Raw genomic sequence first — 20,800 nt, 5'->3', positions numbered from 1 at the left:
TAGCCCTTAACAGATGGCTGACCACGAAGAGGAAAGCTAACCCTCAGTCTTCTGATCTGCTGGTTGGGTAAGAAATTTCCCCTCCCTCTCCCTTTAACTGCTAAGTACTGGCGCACTGGCTGTGTTTTCCTTTAAATTTTTTCGAATGGACCTTTTAAACTCCCTAATTACCCTATTTTTGATTTTAGTCTGTTAACCAGACAAATGGGAGATAAGATCATGTTAATGCTTTGTTTTTGTGGATTTTCTATTTTTCTTTTATTTTTGTTAAAAGAGCCAGCAACTTACTCACACAAGGAAATATCTCTCCCTCTCCCAACCATGCTTTTTCAGAGAAACCTGAAGAGATTCCTGCAGCTTTTCCCAGTTCTAACACTAATTGTTGCTTTAATTTTGCATGCCTGGAGGCAATGACCCACCCTCTAGAAGCTTTTAATCCCCTAGCACCTGGAGGCCAAGTGGGGGAAGAGGAATCCAGGCCTGAGTTCAAAATCAAGTCTGATTCTAATTGCTCTGGTCCCTCCCCTCCTCTCCAAACCCCACCCTCTACTCCTCCCATGGCCAAGCCCATTGCTTCCCTGGCCCGGGAAGTCCAAAGATCTAATGCGCATGCTCAACTTTCTCTAACTGCATTTGCAGCTTCAGGCTCACCCCTTCCCCAGCCTGGCTGTGCTTCTGAGACAACTTTAGAAAACCCTTTAAATTCCAGATATGCTCGTTTTGTTCATAATTTTGCTAACCTGCTTTTGTCTTTAATTAGTAATCTATAAAGCATTTGTATGGTGAAAAGGCTGACAGACAATATAGAGGGGTTAAAGAAGAAAAACTTAAGCCGAATAAGAATGACAATCATCAACATAGTTCAAGACTCCAATTCTTTTGCCATGGAAGGGTATATATTTTACAGAAATGTAGAAGTAAGCAGCAAGGTATTGATATGAGTATTGGGGATTTTAGATATCGGAATCAAAAGTGTTCTGAATTCACTCAGAGTAATAGTATCAGTTCAGAGGTTACATAGGATTTCTATGCTATTATATGTACATTTTGAAATTAATGGTATAGGTTATTTTCGTAGAGGGTTTTCATGCATTTGAGATTGTGTTTTATACTTAGTTTCTAAAACAAAGAGAATATTTGTAAAAGCTTTTTATAGTCATGTGGTCCAGTTTATATTTTATAATACTCTTATTGATATTAAGTTCATATTCATTTAGATTTCCCTAGTTTGAATTTCATTGTCTTTTATTGTTCCACATGTATCTTCTATTCATTCATCTATCTAATTTTGAAACATGGTTTTGATTTCATAATACAATGTTAATTCTAGGAGTATTGTGCTCCCATATTCTGAGTTGTTTGTTTTTGTTATTTTTTCTCAACTGATTATTTGATCAAACTCCTTTAAAGCATTTCCCTAGCAAATTGTTTGCCATGGCAAGTGTAAATTGATTCTAGAAGTATTATTTTTGATAAGCATATTCCAAAAAAAAAAAAAAAAAAGAGGGGAACATTTGTAAAAGTTTTCTTTTTTCAAAAAAAAAAAGTTCTTTGAGATTCTGTTATGCTTTAACTTGTATTTAAATATATTCAGATTTTTCACAAAAGTAATTGTATACTAAGTTTTTAAAAAAGGGGTATTATTTGAAATTGTTGCATAATTATATATTGTGTTCTGAGTCAAGATGTATTCACATTTTTTGCAATCATTATTATCCTCAATTTTTAAATACATATGAGACTTGGATTATGGGAACTTATCATTTAAGACATTAATTGCCTTTATTCTGAGTTATCAGATGCCAGTTGGCCAAGATGCCATCCAATCACAAGAGGAATACACGCAAGAGCAGACACTGAACTGTCACATGAGGGGAGACATGCATGAAGTCAAGGTATGGCCAAGGGAACGGCTTTTGACAAATGTTGAGGTTGGATTCTCTTGGTTTAATATTTTATTTTTCCCCACAATATTGTACAGATGGCTGGAAGTATTGATCCCACCCATCTCACTTCTACACCTGGCTTCTATGCTCCCTCCTATATGCCTGATGCCATGGACATCTCAATCCCATGCATCTGATTAAGTCTGACTCAGTTTCTTCCAATATGTTCGGTGGCATGGACATATATTCCATCCACCTCTTTTAAGCCTGGCATACTGTATGGGCAGTACATACTGCTCAAGTGTGGGAATGCTCATATCCCATCATTTCTCTGTTCTTTTATGGTAACCCCCATAATTATCTCAGGTGTCATGATAAATACAGTGTTGAATTTGGCCTTGACATCTGTTACCAATTATATTAGATTTTTTAATTTCTCATAATGGCATGAGGATAATTAGGCAGATGATGCAAAAAGTGATGAAACAAAGATAAAAAATTATTTTAATAATTAATATCGCAGCAATTATCTTCTCAATATCCCTCCATAAGGGGGGGACTATAGTAATATTATAATTTAAAGAATGTTTCAATTTTTGTTTTATTATATGTTTCATGTGTAACAACTAAGATTCTGAATTCCCTTAGACATGTATTTGAGAACTTTCATTGTTTGATTTGATTATTGACAAAGCTATTTTAAAGTTGTGTTAAGCTCAATTTTGTAGGAAATTTCCTGGCTGATTACCAGTATCCACACATCAAACCCTGAAAAGACTTCCATTCCACGACTACACCTAGAGGACATCTAAGAAAAGACTTTCAGAGACTTTAAATGAACAGTTTTGATTTGTTGTTTTTGTTTTTGCTTTTTTTTTCTCTTTCTGTTATAATATACACCATCTGTAATATGTATTCTCTGCAGAGGCCCTCCCTTTGCAAGACTAATGTCAAAGCGTCAGTTCATGAGGACAAAAAAAAATCGCCCCTCTTGACAAAACTTTCCTCTCTTCCTTTTCTATATTGTTGTTCACATATTATTAGTTATCAATAGTTATTATATTCTTTTTACTGTTCCGTCAAGGAAACATTTTGTTTCTTGAGGAACAACAGGGGGGACTGTAACGATTGGAATAACGCCACCTGCTGGATACTAACTGTAGAAGAGTTCTGCCATGAAGCGAAGGTCTTTGAGGGCAAGACCAGGAGTCTTGTCTTTGGTATCGGAAGTGACGCGGACTAGTGGGAGGAGGAAGGAAGAGACTGGCGCGGAGTCTCGGGCCTCTTTCCTCTGGACTCTGGCGGAAAAGGGAGCTAGAAATGTGCTCTCCCTTTAATAGATAGGAATCTAGGTCTTTTTCTCTCTCTTTACCAAATTCTTATTCTCCTTAATAAATGCTTAAAAGTCTAACTCTTGCTAAAGCTTATAATTTATTGGCGACCACTCATTAGATATTTTAGACAGTTTAGCTAGAATTTTAGCCCTTAACAGACGGTAATCCTCTCTGGAATCTAGACCTTCCAGGGCAAGTTGGAGTGAGTTGAGCCAGGTTTGAGAGTGAACAGATGTCCTTTATAAAAGAGACTACACAATGAGACAACACACATATACATTTAGCATTTTATGGAGTTTGCATGTTTCAATAAAAGAAGGGAAGATGGGAACAGAAATATATAGAAAGAAGTTGTTCATTTTTGATCAAGAATCTATTTGAAAAGAGTGTTAGCCCTCCTGTGGTTTGTTTGGTTGGTTTTTTTCCATCTATAAGTACAATAGCATAATTTCCAGATTAGGGGAATTTTTCTAATTCACCTGTAAAAGCTAATACTGGGTTAATACTATTGAAAATAAAGTACAAACTCTTTGTAACAGAGACAACCACTGTTCCTTGACCTCCACAATTCTTGGAATAGTTAGTCCTTTCCTTATCTTCCCTTTTTAAAACCTCTTGACCTGAAATACTTCTTTCCTCACTTAATTCAATCCAATAAACAGGTATTAAGCGCCTACCATATGCCAGGCACTATGCTAAGTACTGGGGATACAAAAAGAGGCAGAATATAGTCTCTGCCCTCAATGAGCTTCCAATTTAATGGGGGAGCAACATGCAAATAAATATATACAAAGCAAGCTACACAGAGAATAAATGGGAAGTAATTTAAAGATGGAAAGGACTATAATTAAGAGGGATGAGAGAAGGCTTTCTGCATAAAGGAAGTCAGGGACGTCAAAGGAGGGAGATTATTCCAGGCATGGTGGACAGCCAGAGAAAATCCTCAGAGCTACTAATAGAGTGTCTTGATCATAGAACAACCAGGAGGCCAGTGTCACTCAATCAAAGAATATGTATCTGGAAGGAAGGTGTGAGAAGAGAGGAAAGGTAGGAGGGGGCTAGGTTCAAAGCATTTGTATTTACTCCCAGATGAAATTACTGAGTTGGGGGGAGGGAGGGAGTTGAAGTGAAGAGTGACATGATGGGACCTGCACTTTAGGAAAATCACTTTAGTGGCTAAATGGAGTATGTATGGATAGAGATGAAAAGAGGCTTGAGGCAAGTAGACCCACCATCAGGCTATATTGACGTGTATACACACACACGCATGTACCACCACAGACATTTTCTAAAGTTTGTAAACCCTCCCATTAAAGAGTAGGGAAAGTGTTCTTCGAAAATTATAGAAAATCTAGCAAGAAAAAAAGTCAATTCATAGCATAAGGAAATATAATCCAAAGGGATCACAGTAGGATATACTTATAACAATACCAAAAAAGTAGTTCTCCTCACTTTCTTTTGTACCTATGAAGACTTTCACTTTTCCTTCTTCTACCAGAACATGAATTGCTGCTGATGAAATGTCAATCTGACTATTGCCAGATGGCCCCCAAACCAAAAAGCTACCTTCAGTTTTCTCCAGGCAATTGTGCACCCTGAGAAGCTGCTTAACCATATGTAATTGATATCTCAACAAAGATCTTTATCCATATACTGCAGGCCATCTGACAGCATTTTTCCATTTCTAAAAAGGAAAAGATCAGCCTCTAGGCCAAGGAAAACAAATAACCAAATGAATAAAGTTTCATTAAGTTAACAACAAATTTGCCAAAAAGTATAAAATCGGGGCCTATTATAAAAGTTGGTCACAAAGGGTAATTTTTAAACCCTTAAATTCTTTGGGTGAGTGAATTTTTACTAAGAATCCTACAGACTGAAGGATAGGATATGTGTTCTCTATCAGTTTTTTTTCTTCTTTTTAATAAAGAGTGCTTTAGAATACTCAAGCTCCCACTACAGTGCTGCTTCATCCCTGAAAGTTATTAGGCTTAATAACAAGCAGACCACTGTTTGATCTATGCTGGATGAAAATTGTACTTTCTCCAGTTTCTCCATAATTGCTTTGAGAATCCCCATTTTTAAAATGATGTTGAGTTCTAATGTGAAACATAATGAGATCCAAAAAAACCAAGAACTCCTTTGTTTTCCTGTCAATAGAAAATGTGGTAAATGGTGTAAAAAAAAATGCTACTCATACACAGTCACATATCAAACAAACAGTAGGTTGTCCACTTAAACAGCAAATGTGTGAGCAAACTCCTGAGATGTGCTTATATTCAGTAAACAACTCACACACACATGAATCTCTGACCAAAATAGCTCATAAAATTCAAAACATTTTCTTTGGGTGACATAGATCTATACTTATATTGGCATAAATGGTCATGGGTTGTCAACATAGATATATCATATGATTCACCTAAATCACTCTTTGATCTCTAGGGCTTAACTTGTAAAAATCTGAATAGTTCACTTTCTTTAGTCGGTGAGTCTAATTCTTATTAATATGACAAATAGCTAAGAAGCCAAAGAGTTGAATCAAGAATCATTAAGCAAAATGTATACAGTATAACTTACAAAGAGTATGAAAAATGAATGGATGCTATTCTGTGCCTTGTAAACATTAGGACTGATGGTATTTCCACTGTTCCTTCAAACAGGAAATTAATTAATTTGAATGTCTTCCTAAAATATTGCCCAATACAAAAAAGCAAAAACTGGACCAAAATAGAGTAAATATGGAATTAAAGTATCTTTGTTATTATCTTGCTCCAGGCAAGTCCATCATGACCAAACAGCAAAGAATAAAAGCTCACTGCTGGTCTGGCCACTATTTTCAGGCTACTTCTTCATCTCTAAAATCCCTGCCTCCTTGTTCCCTTAATAGTGTAGCAAATGTCAACAAATCTTGTGGCTACCTGAGTATATATTCTAAATCAATAGACATATATAGATATGTGTGTATCTATGTATAGAGATTTCCTATTAACTGATTTCCTATCAGCTCTCCCCATTCTGTCATCTCATAACAGCAGTTCACACTTATGTGGCACTCTTTCAGATTTGCAAAGCAATTCATAGAACTTTTTTCATTTGATCCTCACAACAACCCTTTGAAATAGATGCTACTATTATCCTCTTTTTTTTTTTTTTAGATGAAGAAACTGCAATTCAATAATCTGCCCAGGGTTGCCTAGCTGGTAAGCATTAGAGCCAAAGTTTGGGCCCAGTTCTCCCTGCCTCTAAATCAAACACTATTCACTCTGCCATGATGTCTCTCCATAAGAGGAATAGGAGGGAGTGTAAAAGTATGATGAAGATGGTGATTTTCTGATCTATGATGCTCCCTTGTTCTTTCCAAAGTGCATTTGTATGTTTACTTTAGAACAGTAATTTCCCCATTCCTTTAGTTAGCTCTTTGTAGTTGAAATTATTATTTAATTCAACCTATGAAAACACATCAGGAAAAAATTATTAAGCACCATCTAGATTCAGAGACAGCATAACACTAGATATTGTTTGGTATTTCAGTCGTGTCCAACATTTTCTGATCCTATTTTGGGATTTTCTTGGCAAAGATACTGGAGTGTTTTGCCACTTCCTTTACCAACTCATTTTACAGATGAGTAACTGAGGCAGACATGGTTAAGTGATTTGCCCAGGACCACACAGCTAGCAAGTATCTGAGACCAAATTTGAACTCATGAACACATGTCTTCTGATTCAAAGCCCAGTGATCTATCCACTATGCCACCTACCTTCCAATATTGTTAGATAGTGAGATACATAAGTCAAATATGACATAGACCTTATCCTTATGGTGCTTATTCTTAAAAAATACCTATGTTTTAAAGTTTGCAAAAAGATTTATGTAATTCCTTTATATGTATTGTTATCCATTATCACTGAGTAAAGTAACATTTATTTAGTACCTACTATGTACCAAGCATTCAGCTAAATACTGGGGATACAAATAAAAAGAAAGACAGTCCCAACCCTTTATGTGCTTAAAATCTAATGGGGAGGGGCAGCTAGGTGGCACAGTGGATAAAGCACCAGCCCTGAATTCAGGAGTACCTGAGTTCAAATCCGGTCCCAGACACTTGACATTAGCTTTGTGACCCTGGGCAAGTCACTTAACCCTCATTGCCCAGCAAAAAAACCCACAAACAAACAAAAAACCTAATGGGGGAGCACAACACACAAAAGGAAGTTGAAAGAAGGTGCAGAACACAAGGGCATGATAAATCAATCCAAAGGAATGCAGCCAGTAGGAAATGAAGAGTTTATGGCCCTGGACACCCTCCTTAATGAATGCTTTGGAAGGAGCTTTCACTATATCCTCCAATCATAAAGCAGAGGGTACTGAAGGTGCTGATTTTGTGAATGATGAAGCTCCTCATGATTGAAGTTCTTGGGGGCAATATGGAGGAGTCTGAGGGAGTACAACAGGATGAGTAGGTTCCATTAATAGGAAGAAACTCCTTTATGGCAGACTATCTTTCTTTTTTGTATACTATATCCTCATACCTTAGCAAAATATCTGGTACATAATCAGTACTTATTATAGGTTTTTTCATTCATTCATTCATTCATTCATTCATTCATTCATTCATCTAATTTAAGCCCCAGAAAAAATCCTAGGAGCTGCCTCCCAAGATTTAGATATTATTACAAGTATTATTACTTCCATTTTCCAGATGAGAAAACTGAAGCTCAAAGACTTTAAGTGACTTTGTGCCCATTTATACAGCTAGTACATGTCACAGGCAGGATTCAAACTCTCATCTTCCTAATTCCAATTCCACACATTCTATCCACTGACCCAGACACAACAGAACTAAAATGCAGAAATTTTCTGCTAAAAAAATGCAGTTACAGAAGGCTCACCAGGTCAAGTTCATTTATACCAGTTTTTAAAGAAATGTTAATCCTTGATTTGGAAAAGGCTAGGGTTCCCTTCTTCTTATAATGGCTATAGCTCTTTAATCCTAAAACTCAACTGTCTTGCCCATAGACATGGAGGTTTGTGGACCAATCATGACCTCATCTCTTTAATTTCCTACAACTGACTTTGTTTGCAAATACCCACTAAGGTTGCAACAATAGTCAGTACACAAAAGAGGATTTGCTTAAGTGGACAGGAAACACCATACCAGAAAGGAGCAATGTGGTCTGCAGCCAGGAGTAAAAAGGGGACAGTTTAGAAGTATTTCAGTAAATAAACTACAGTCCTGGATAGCATTAACACCCCTCACTCTTTTCTCCCCCAGAGAAATCCAGTGGGCCAGAAAATTCTTGGAAAAACTAGTCATTTTGTCTGGATACATATTTTTTTATTTTACATGAAATTAAGAGACAGGGCTTTTAGCAAAGGGGTGATAGAAAATAGGATTCAAAACAAACTTAGAGATCATTTAACCCAACCCCTTCAAATGAGTCCTTTCCTAATCTGCCTGAGGTCACAAAGGTAGCAAATAGAGTCAGAACTGGAATCCATACCTTCAGATTTCAAATACAATATCCTTGCTAGTTCTGACAGAAGTTTCAAGTACAGAGGCCCCTCACAAATTATTTTTATATTTTATCATCCAGTATAAAAGACTTTCCTGTCAACACAATTAGACCACCCAAGAAATCAGAGATTGCTATGTATATCTCTGCCACTGCTGTCTCCCTAATTCTATGTGACAGAAGTCTATCCTGGTCCAAATTGTAACTAGAATAATATGTGTGTTCGAATGGTATGTGACAGCCAATCCTCATCATAGGTGAGACAGTAAGAAAAACTCCACACATAAAGCATGTCTTCAAACTTGTAGTGAAATAACTTGGAGAACAAATTTCTATAGTTAGCTTCAGAGAGGACTACTTGTCAACAGTGAGTCTCAAAGACTATCAAAAAGCACACTAGCATGAGAGCACCCATTTAGGTTAAGGACTACAAAGAGTCTTTTGTTGTATTTAATAAAATGTAATAATGTCTTCAGCCTAATGCTCAAATGAGGCTTTTAAATATAATTAATAGTCATGGCGACTATGCTAACACAGTTTCCTTCCCAAACCATCCTTCTGAACCTACTGTTGGAAAAGCAGACTGAGCATGGAGAGTAAGGAAGCACTTGTAGGGCAACTGAACAAAATGCCAGCATGTAGTCAGCAAGTATTTATTAAGCACTTACTCTGTGCCATGCATTATACATACAAAAATTACAACACAAAAGTTTTCAATCTCATAACTTCATTTATTTTAGAATTCTAAGCATTCTAGTCATTCTTCACAGTGACCGATTCCTAAAAAAAGGTGCCAACACAGAAAATGAAATAGCTTAATAATTAAGAGAACCAAGAATATAATGTGTCTCAAAAAATAAACTTAATTTTTTATTTCATGTTATAGAACTGGGCAGCTAGATGGCGCAGTGGATAGAGCACTGGCTCTGGAGTCAGGAGTACCTGAGTTCAAATCTGGCCTCAGACACTTGACACTTACTAGCTGTGTGACCCTGGGCAAGTCACTTAACCCCAATTGCCTCACTAAAAAAAAAAAAAGTCATGTTATAGAACTTAACTAGAGTTACACAGAAAAATCAGTAAATTTAAAGGTAAAACATGGGTCTTTTTTGTTTTCTTCTAGAATTGATCCACTGAAAACCACATATCCTTTATCATAATTTAATAAGAAGAATGTATTTCTACTGAGATCACTAAAGGAAAAAGTATAATTTCCCAGAACAAAAAACAATTCTATCTCACACACACACACACACACACACACACACACACACACCCCTCTTTCTATCCTCTAGACAACCCCTTTTAGTGCTCAGTCCTTCGCATGAACATAAACTGAACACATCTCTAAAATGTAAGGACATAGAAAAATATTTCCTTTACTAAATTTATATCATTTTGAAACAAATTCAACAAACGATTATAATTGTATGCAAGTAGAATACTTAACAGAACAACTGTCACATAACCTGAAAGTCTTCACACCTACCTCCATTTTCTTCTCCATTACTATTGTTTGCTTCAGCCATTTCAGTGCCATCTAATTCTGATTCACAGCCTAAATCCAATGTTCCATCAGCTGGGCATGAAGATTCTTCTTTCTATAACATAAGGGACAGAAATGGAAAAAAAATAGCAACTCAACATATTTATAATATTTAAAAATATGTACAGCAAAGTATCACAATATATTTTGAATTCTTCATCTATAATAGCCATTATTTAGGGGGGAAAACAAATCAAATGAAACAACTGAAAATGACTTCTGGAAAATTAAAAGGTTAACTATAAAATAAACACCTCTATTCTAACATGCACATATGCAAAGTGAATTTTTTGTTTTCCTTCTTTTACCCCTCATTCCCTATACCAAAAAAAAAAAGTTAAAGATTTTACAATTTGGTCATTGAGCTATATGTCCAGGTTGCTATAAAGGAGAAACAAATAAGTAAACTCCTTTAAAAAATAAACAACAACAAAAAAGTCTCAGTAATTTTTTTGAACTTCCATACGACAGCAACAACCTGGTATTCAGCATCCAAGAGAAAATATCTGGATAACAGTCAGAAGTATCTTTTAGCATAATGAGTTTGTTTGTTTGTTTTTTAAATAAAAATCTTGTTAAAATAAGGGTAATAAATTATAAATATTGTCCATCAACCTTTAAGGAAAAATCTTGCCTTTTAAAATTACAATTAATAAAGGTCACACTGATTTTACTCTTTCAAAATATAGGCTATTAAAACAACAACAAAAAAAGATTTTGCCAAAAGAATTCTAGTTAATGTAGAATTTTAATGGCAAAGAAAATCAATGGTGTTGAAATAATTAAGTTTCAGGTATCTTGTGTTCCTTTTCATTTACTCTACTTTTATTATAAAGCCTGTAGATTTAATTACTACTATTTCCCCCAAATCATCCTATTTTCAAATAAAAAAAACCAACTGTAATATTTTTCGCAAACAACACTTCATCAAAAAGCATGTGGCTTACAATCCAAGAACTTCCCTTTTAGAACTCTGAAAAAAATTTTAAAATAAAAAATTTCATGAAACAATTTTTTTAACATGTGTCCGAAACAAGAACAGAGATACTGTTTTCCTGAAAAATAGTGTCAACTTATTCTCGTTATCAATTGCTTTCTAAGACATATGGAAACAATTAGGTTTAAGGGTCATTGTCTGTTCACCACACTACTCTCCATGAGTCTAATTTTGTTTACTATTCTATTTTCTTATAAATTAATAAAATGTATTCATAAATTAATGGATATAATTTACAGAAGAATCCAACTTACTTTAAGAGCATAAAGTCCTGATTTCCCAGGGATTTTGAAGAATGTCCCATCCCCTACACGAGTGTTGGTGTGAAGCATTGCATTCAGACAAGCTAATGGAGAAGTCCCACTAGAAAATAAAATTTTGAAAAAATGAAGCAGTCTGTTGCAAAACTGTTCACTGTCTCTTTAAAAAAAATCATGCATGCCTTTTAAAATAGCCTCCCAACCCTGAAAACATCTACATTACAATAACAGGCCAGTTTCACCAAAGTTAATCAGATGCATCTGTCCTATAGGCTTCAGGCAAAAAGTCTGTGAATTATAATTATGCTTTTCTTCATACAGCAACCAGCATCACATTCTGAAGAAACCAAAGTCCAAACATTTATGTGAAATTATTTCACAAACACCATGAAGCCTCAGTTTTAAAATGTTACAGACAATTTGATGGCTGCACATGAATGATCAAAAACTATGAAGTTCAAGGGCAGCTGTACCCTATAGGATGAAAGGAAACAAAAGAATAATAAAAAACTAAAGGAAGAACTGATTTGAAATTACAAATATTTAAGTTACTTAAGAGGTAGCATCTTTTTCACTTGGTGAAGTTTTTACATCTGCATACATTCTTGAGATATAACTTCTACTGGTGATAGCCTATTCTCAATTAAGATATTTTAAACAAGTGATTAAGAAGTGAGTCAGCTAGTAATTCTCATGCTGGTATTATCAGCTAGTATATTTTCTAGTAAAGCCATCAGGTGCTAAGATCTGAATTAAAATGAATTTTTTCAAAGCCATTCAGATAATAATAAATATAAAAATAACTAAATCAAAACCATGCACTCAAACATCTTGATACAAATTCACAAATGCATTTGTACTTCATATTTACTAAAAGTGCCCAACATTCACATTCTCCCCTGAATATGCTTAAGGGTATGATACAACATAATTTGGGGGGAGGATTTAGGGGACAGGAAAGGGAAGTGACAAACTATGGTGTTCTAATTAGCTTCTGACTCTTCAAAGTACTATACATTAAATCAGATTAGGGGATTGAAAACTAATGCTGATAATGAAGTCCCTTTAACTTTCCTCAGGAGTTCTAACTATGTTAGGAAATATTCTGGAAGAAAAAATTCCAGACCTACTGAGGTTCCCAATTATCTAAGGAAATGTAATTTGGCATTGTACTTAAAGGGCCACCAAAAAGTAAAATCATTACCTTGCCACAATATGGGCAAAGATTCTGCCTGAGGGTTACAGAGAGGGAAGAAAATTTTAAAACTTCTACCCATTTTGACTAGCAGGTACATATCTGATATCAATTCGTCATGTATTGGTATTCTAATTAGTAAAATTTATATGCAATTTGCTGAGGCACTCATTAAAATTATTTTTAGAATACAAATCGTTTCTTTTCCCATGGTTTAATCTAATTTCATTAAAGTTTGACCCTGACAAGATAATGTTGTAATAGTAACAACTATCCTAGCAATTGACTACTGCTAAAGCTTTACATATATTAATTCATTTGACTCTAATAAGAACACTACACAAAAATGGTAATAGGAATTTGTCCAGTGTACAAAAAAAGTGACTAATAAAGTACAATATGTAACATTCACATTTTGTATTCACATAGTATCTTTCTCGATAAAATTCCTACAGTTTTTAGCTTTCATCATTTTTTCCCAATCAAAAGATCATTTGCAGGGGTTTTGTTGCTTTGTTTTTAGAGAGGGCCTGAACACACACCTATGAAGATGAAGCCCTGTCTCTAGAAATGTCTTTAAATAGAAAAATTCTAGGCAAGAAAATGTCATGAAAATTTTACTGAGCATCACAAAAGAATTTTTCTTTCATTATATCTTTCAAGCAAAACCTCACACAACTTGAAGCTAGCGATAATGATTATGCCAGATTTTTGGAGTCTCAATATAGTGAAACTGTCAGAATTACAGGTTTTCAGTAGGAAGTTGGCAGGAAGATACAAACACTACAATTGAAACTGAATCCAATATATAAAAATGACAAGGTGCAGTGATGTTACTTTTAATATGGCTTTATAGAATAATTCACCTGCTTTAAAACCTAACATGTTGCTCTTGCCCTTGACTCATAGAGTCATAATGACAGAAATTCTAGAAATTAAAACAATAAATATAAAGGGTAAAAAATAAACATAATAAATAAAAACCAAATAACTATAACTCAAAATTCTGTCATTTGAAATGTCTCAAATTCAAGGTGAGTATTTAAGAGATATCTTATTGTAACTCTTGATCCAGAATGAAATCTAGTTTGTTTAAGCAGAAAATATCTTTAATAGATCTTGTATAATACTCATGCATAATATAGAAAGTTAGCAACACTCATAAATTAAAATATTTCATTGGGATAATGTGATTCCAAATAGCACCACAGAGTGTCTTTCAATTATTTCACACAGGGTACTACAAATTTCTCGAAAATTTCTCCAAATAAAATTAATTTGTATTCACTTTACATACACATGCAAACAAATCATACACTTAGAACTTTGAGGACAGGTTCAGAGATGAAATGATAGTAATGATATAGCAATGTTATATTACCAAGAAAACTAAAAATCATTCTTTTGGGAGAACAGGATTAAAAAAAAATAAAGGAACATTTATGTTTTCAAGCCTCTCCCATTATGAAGAGGCTTTTTATATATTTTTAAAATGGGAACAGTAGGCATTTTCCAATGGTTTTTAATTTGTTATTGTTACACTATCAATTATTTAGTTAATACAGAATAAACTTAATTTTTTTGTATTGCCCATTTGCTATTATTTTTCTCTTCCTATCCAATCTCAATTGTAAGTACCAAAATATACAACTAATCTGGACTAGCTAGTGGTTAGGATCTACGTTAATGAAAAGTCTGTTTAAAAAAATTTAAGGAACTTAATTAAATATATAATATATAATAAAATATAAATATATAAACATAATATACATAATAGATAAATAAGGAATTAAAGAATTAAGTTTGTCACTTTCAAATACAGAAACAAGAAAGGATAAAATTTGTCTTTCAGCTGGGTTTGTTTTAAAGATTGGATACTTATTAGGAATTAGAACATTAATGGCTGCATTGAAATTGTGGGACTCTAAAGTGTTTGACAACAATTCATTCTGAAAGTTAAATCCTTAGAATGCAGTAGAGTGGTTATACTTAATTTGCTTAAGAATCACTTTCTTCTGCTTATACAATAGTAAACTTCGGTCAAATCAATATTAAAGTGATTTGATAAATTCTGTAATAAAGAAGTCTGGAGGTTTCCTATACTTAATGTTGTTTTATTTAAGAAAAAAATCTAAACTATACAAGATACTTTTTGATAAAATGAATTAACACGTGTGAGAAATCCCAAGTGATTAAAAAAATTAAAAAGAGAGGTAAAAATGGTTAGTTTTTTCAAACTGAAACATTTTTGACATTCTCTCTTTCTCTCTCTGTCTCTGTCTCTCTCTCACAGACATCACTGTCTTGTCTCCCTCTCTCACAATTTGGCTAAGCTATATTTACAGTACATTGTGGCAAAGCTATGCACTGGTTTTTATAGACTGATCCCTCCTATTCCAGTGATTTTCAAAATATTTGAGGTTCCAAACCCTTCTGTGTGTTTATATGTACACATAAACATATATGTGTATATGTATGTATGCATGTATGGGTATACACATGTACCACCAAGACACTTGAAGATAGTAAATGAGGCTAAAGTTTATAGGTGAAAGAAATTATTGAAATTAATTATGTTCATGTTTCAAAGGTGCCTTTTTATATAGAAACCATCACACTACTCCATTTTTATAATGGAATATAGAAATGTTAATAGAGCCCAACTAGGAAAAAAAACATACCATATTTTCCTTTGCTAAACTAAGTAATGAGGATAGTATCTGGAAAACCAGATTTGGTGGGCACAAGGTTCAAAAGAAATGGGGGAAAACCATTATATTCCACAATAATAGTTTGATATTATCCAACACAAAACATAAGACTCAAACAAAATCTCCTTCTGATGAGTAGTACAATGAGGACAGCAAGGAACAGTAACATAAGCACCCTAAAAATATTAGTGGATACTATTTTACACATCCTTGCTGTAGTTTAAAAAACAAACAAAAATCTTTGGACAATATACTAAAGACAAAAGATTGAACTCAAAAAAGAATTTATTACCCATCTACCTATTGGCCCGTCACTATGCTAGGCCCTGGGGATGCAACAACAAATTGTAACATTCAAAGTGCATAGTAAGGAAGGTCTGATTTAGAGCTATGGCCATGTGGGTGAGAGAGACAATAATGTAAGATGAATTGTCACAGTTGAATTTTTTTTTTTTAATGTGATACCTGAATAGATATGGGGATGGGGAGAAAAAGGAAAACTAAGGATAAGTATAAGATTGGGAACTTTAAAAAGATGGTGATTCCCTCAAGAGAAAGAGGGGAGAATGAAGAGTGGGTTTCCAAAGTAAGACAATATAATAATATATTTGGAAGTTGAAGGGACTTTGGAGACCATAAAGCTCAAGCCTCTCATTTTATGGATGAGACAACTGAAGCATAGAGAGATTAAGTAATTTGCTTAAGGCTACATAGCTAAGGCGGGATCACTTCTTCCTGACTTAAGTTTAACTCTACATCAACTATCCCAAAGGTTCTCAAAGTGTGCTCTGCAGAACCTAGAGGACCCAAGAACTTTTCATGTGTCCAGAAGGTCAAAATTAAGCTCATAATAATACTAAGACATCATTCATCTATTTAAATTCTCAACTCCCTTTTCTAATTAGGTATCTGTAAGGCCATTTTTTCATATATTTTAACCAAAATAACATCATAACAGATTGAAAGCAGAAGCAAATATATAAATTCAGCTGCATTCTATTAAGCCAGGCATTAAAGAGATTTTTTTAAACAAATTTAAAACAATATCACTCTTCTGATTTTTTGAAAATATAGTTATTTTTCATTAAAGTGTTGTTTATTTTAATATGTAATGGGCTATTATTTTAAATAAATTTAAATTCTTTAAAATTTTTCCATTTTCATTTCTAACAGTAAATACCAATAGATAAAACCCACATAAACAACAGCTCTTTGGAGTCCTTGATAATTTTTAACCATTCCAAGAAGTCCTAATATCAAAAGTTTGACAACCACAGCACTCTACCATCTAAGTTGTCTCAATAGTGGATTTTTTATTAAAAAATGAAAAATGAACAAATGTAAAATACTGATGGGGGCTTACAAGGAGAGAAAAGTTGTGTTATACATTTAAAATAACTAATTTAAATGTAAATAGTTACTCAGAAAGTTTAGTTAGCTATATTAGTGCTCAATTTTAAGTTTCTAATAATAATCTTTAAAAGTCTTTAGGGAGACCATTCAAAAACAATCAAATAGGAATAATACATCATTGAAGGGAGACCAATGGAAAAATTGATTAGAATATGAAAACCTGGGTTTAAATTGGCTCTGTCCCTGAATACCTGTTTGACCTTAGGCAAGTCCCCTTCCACTCTAGGGACCTTAGAAGTAAGCTCGGTGGCCCAGTGGATAGATTACCTAGGCTTCAATTTAGCCTCAGACATCTAAGAGCTGTGTGTCCCTAAGCAAGTAACTTGATCTCTCTTTTCCTCAGTTCCCTCATCTGTAAAATGAGGATATTACCTACCTCCCAGTGCAGTGAAGATCAAATGAAATAACTGTAAAGCACTTAGCACAGTGCCTAGAACACAGCCTAAATCCAATGTTTTGTATTATTATTACTATCATTATTATTATTTGTAAAATGAAAAGGTTGGGTTTAGATGACCTCTGAAGTTCCTTCCAGCTCTAGATCTATTATCCTTTGTAGAGTTTCATATATCCATGAGATATCCACGAGGTGATCCAATAATTGGTAATAAACTTTTAGAGCTCAGGAGAGAGGTGAGGACTAGATATGTGAGTCTGGGATCTATCTAAATTAAATTAAATCCATGAGAGCTGAAGAGATAGTAATGAGGAAATAATGAGAAAGAAGAGAAAAAGAGCTTAAATTATTATTCAGGATTCAAATATGAAAGACAAAATACTCAAGCTTTACATATTTTAGAAAATGGTTATGATCTTATTGATGTCGGAAGATAAATTATTTATACTAGTCAAAGTACAGTGAAAAATTCCTAAGACTATGCCACTAACAGGTCTCTCTCTCTCTACCCCAAAAAATAAATCTTATTAGTATAAAAGATAATCTCTTAAACCTCTTTTTTTTTTTACTCTTCACAAGGATCAGTGATGATCCTTGAACTTGTTAAAATCCAAAACCCTTTAAAGATTCTCTGAAAAATTACTACACAAACCATCATAGTATCTCACGTGTGTCCAGATCAACAGCTTCAAATCTGAACTTAATATAAACTGTTGAGGTATAAATTGGTCCAGAATTCATGGCCTTTCTATAGAATGAAGCTAAAAGATTACATAAGCAATGTCACTTGTGAATTAACTCTAAGGCATAGACAACCAGCACCATACTCAGAAGCTTCCATCTCAAACACCAACACCCAAAAGTATCATTATATGGACAATCATTTCTATGGCATCTTCAGAATTTTAGCAAGTGCTTTCAAAGAAGCTGAAAACCAGTCAGTTAACAAGCATTTATTAAGTACTTACTTTGTATCAAGGACATTGTACTGGGAATACACACAAGACAAGAGAGTCCTTGACTTCAAGGAGCTTGTATCTAATTAGGGAAATACAACACATACAAGGAAGCTTAAATGGGTTTGGGGAAGGTACTGAGTATAGGGCCATAATGGAAGTGCATGCTGATGAGAAACAAAGAGAAAGTTGTCCTGGGCACCCTCCAGAAAGACTAGTTCTGGGAGGAATTATTCAGTGAGAGAGAAAGAGAGAGCACAAATGCTGAGGGGGTATTTCCAGTGTGTGAATTCCAAGGACAAAGTGACATTCCAACATGAAGGGGTTTCTGGGACATAGTGGAAAAGTCCAGAGTGCAACCTGATAAGAAAATAAATCTAGATAGATTTCTATTAAAACTTTTATGGCCATCTGAACTAAAAGCTGGAATAGTTAGTTTTAAGCTGTTATACCACATTCAATCATATTCAGAAGTTATCATTTGGTAGCAACCTATCATTCTTGCAATCTCTATTCTTAGAGAATTAACACTCCAAGGTGAAATAACTTCCTCACAATACTGCAGGTAATTAAGTGTAAGAAACAGGACTTGAAATCTGTTGTTCTTGGTTCTGAGGTCAGCTTTCTACCAGCTACACCACACTGCTGACTTATTAATCTTTGCTGCCTACAAAAAACTAAGAATGTGAAGGGAGGATCCTGTGTGTTTTTCCTATACCTTTAAGGCATTTTCTTTGGATTTATTTATTCCCTAACATATTTTTCCTATGACAAGTATTCCTATTCCATAATTGTCCTTTGATGTATCCAACTCTATGTAGATGTCTTGGAATCTGAAAAGTTACCAATAAAAAGAATGGAACAATATTGTGGCAGAAAGAAAAGGGAAAGGTCAAGAATGATTTAAAAAAAAAGTATTCTTGGAGAATAGTTTTAAATTTCCTCCAGCAATTGATGCAGCTTGTAATAGCAGAAATAATAATAGCAGCAGTATCAATAAAGTTTAACATAAATGTGGATTAAAATACTTCAAAAAAGAATGTGATAAATTAGAGGTCTCTGGAGAGAAAAAGCTGAATTATAGTATTTTACATATGCACTCACAAATACACACACATATACATATAAAGATATGTGCATATATATATGTATATGTATATATACACAGACACACAGACACAGACACACACACACACACACACACACACACACACTCTTACATTTCTTTCTGAGAGACCATGAATCTTTTTAAAAATATAGTCAACTCTAGATTAGGAATAAGGTGTCATTGGTAATGTTAAATAAAATTATATTTGACCGTGAGAAGTATTATGATTTTTTCCTGGCAGCAGATTAATCTTTCAAATTATGTTTTTCCCTTTCGGCCAATATTAATATTAGTCTGTATCCCTTCATATGTACCAATTGCTGAGGGACTGAGAAAGGAGCAAACCCTGATAAATGCAGGGTGGCAAGGGAAAATCAAAATGGAATTAACATTCTATCATAAATAATCCAAAAAGACAAATGAGAGCTAATACAAGTGGATTTCTTATGTGTTAAATTCTAATGCAAAAGTGTCCTTTCAGTGGTGCATTTGGTTCTTACAATCATGTGCAAGCTTTGAAGCAAATGAAAATAGAAGAAAGTTTTCAATAAAGTAAAAGAAATTAAAGGGAAAGAGAAAAAATATTTGAAATGTACATAGAAAAGAATACAAGGACAAATCATTTACCATTTCTTTCATTTTAAGTCATTAAAATAAAGTATTAAAAATTAGGTCAAAATATGATGTCAATTATAGTGTCTATCTATATCCAAGTTGTCACCTTTGTTTATCCATTCACATACACTGTAGGAAAAAAATTCTTAATACTGCTTAAGAATTTTTTTCCATTAACATCATTCTAAAAAGAACTTTAAACTATTTAAAATTATTATAAATTCTTGATGAACTAACAATTTTATTTCAGATAAAAAAGAAGCAACAATTTTATCATGGGTACACAAATTCATTCATCCAATAATTACAGAAGGGGTGATCAGGAAAATCTACCAATCACCAAGCATTCCCTTATAGCAGTAATGACATTTCTATAGTTTTCAGCACAGTTCTATAGTAGGTGCTTAATAAATACTTATTGATTATTTTGACTAACCAAGTTCTTTCCTTAAAAAAAAAAAGTTACATCATATAGTTATCCTCAAATAAAAGATGAGGAATTAAGGCTCAGATTGAACTGGTACTAGATAGCACATCTGAATAGAGCACTGTACCTGTAGTGAGCAAACCAGAGCTCAAATATGGTCTCAAACACTTACTAGCTGTGTGACTAGGGGGAAGTTTTTTAACGTGAAGACTGGAGATAATAATAACACCTACCTTCCAGGTTTCTTGTAAGGATCAAATGAGGTGACATTTGTAAAGTGTTTAGCAGGTGCCTAGCTAATATAGTACGTGTTTAATAAATGCATGTTCCTTGCTTTCCTTAAAGAGGTTAAGGGTCTTGCCTAAGGTCACATAGGGATCTCAGACTAGTACTCTATCCACAAACATTCATTTATTAAGCACTAACTTCTTTTAATTCATA

At 33.9% G+C, this 20,800-nt stretch overlaps 1 protein-coding gene across 1 annotated transcript in view; it reads right to left on the bottom strand.

Moving 5' to 3' along the window:
- The window catches only part of ASXL3 (ASXL transcriptional regulator 3), a 248,537-nt gene that overhangs the window by 129,610 nt on the left and 98,127 nt on the right, over window positions 1-20,800 (bottom strand). The window contains 2 exon segments of the mRNA XM_043988310.1: window positions 10,224-10,335; window positions 11,532-11,640. Coding sequence (XP_043844245.1) covers window positions 10,224-10,335; window positions 11,532-11,640 — 221 coding nt within the window.

This window comes from Dromiciops gliroides, chromosome 1, assembly GCF_019393635.1.
Source record: "Dromiciops gliroides isolate mDroGli1 chromosome 1, mDroGli1.pri, whole genome shotgun sequence".
Classification (NCBI taxonomy): Eukaryota; Metazoa; Chordata; class Mammalia; order Microbiotheria; family Microbiotheriidae; genus Dromiciops; species Dromiciops gliroides.
This window is presented reverse-complemented; position numbering and strand designations above follow the sequence as displayed.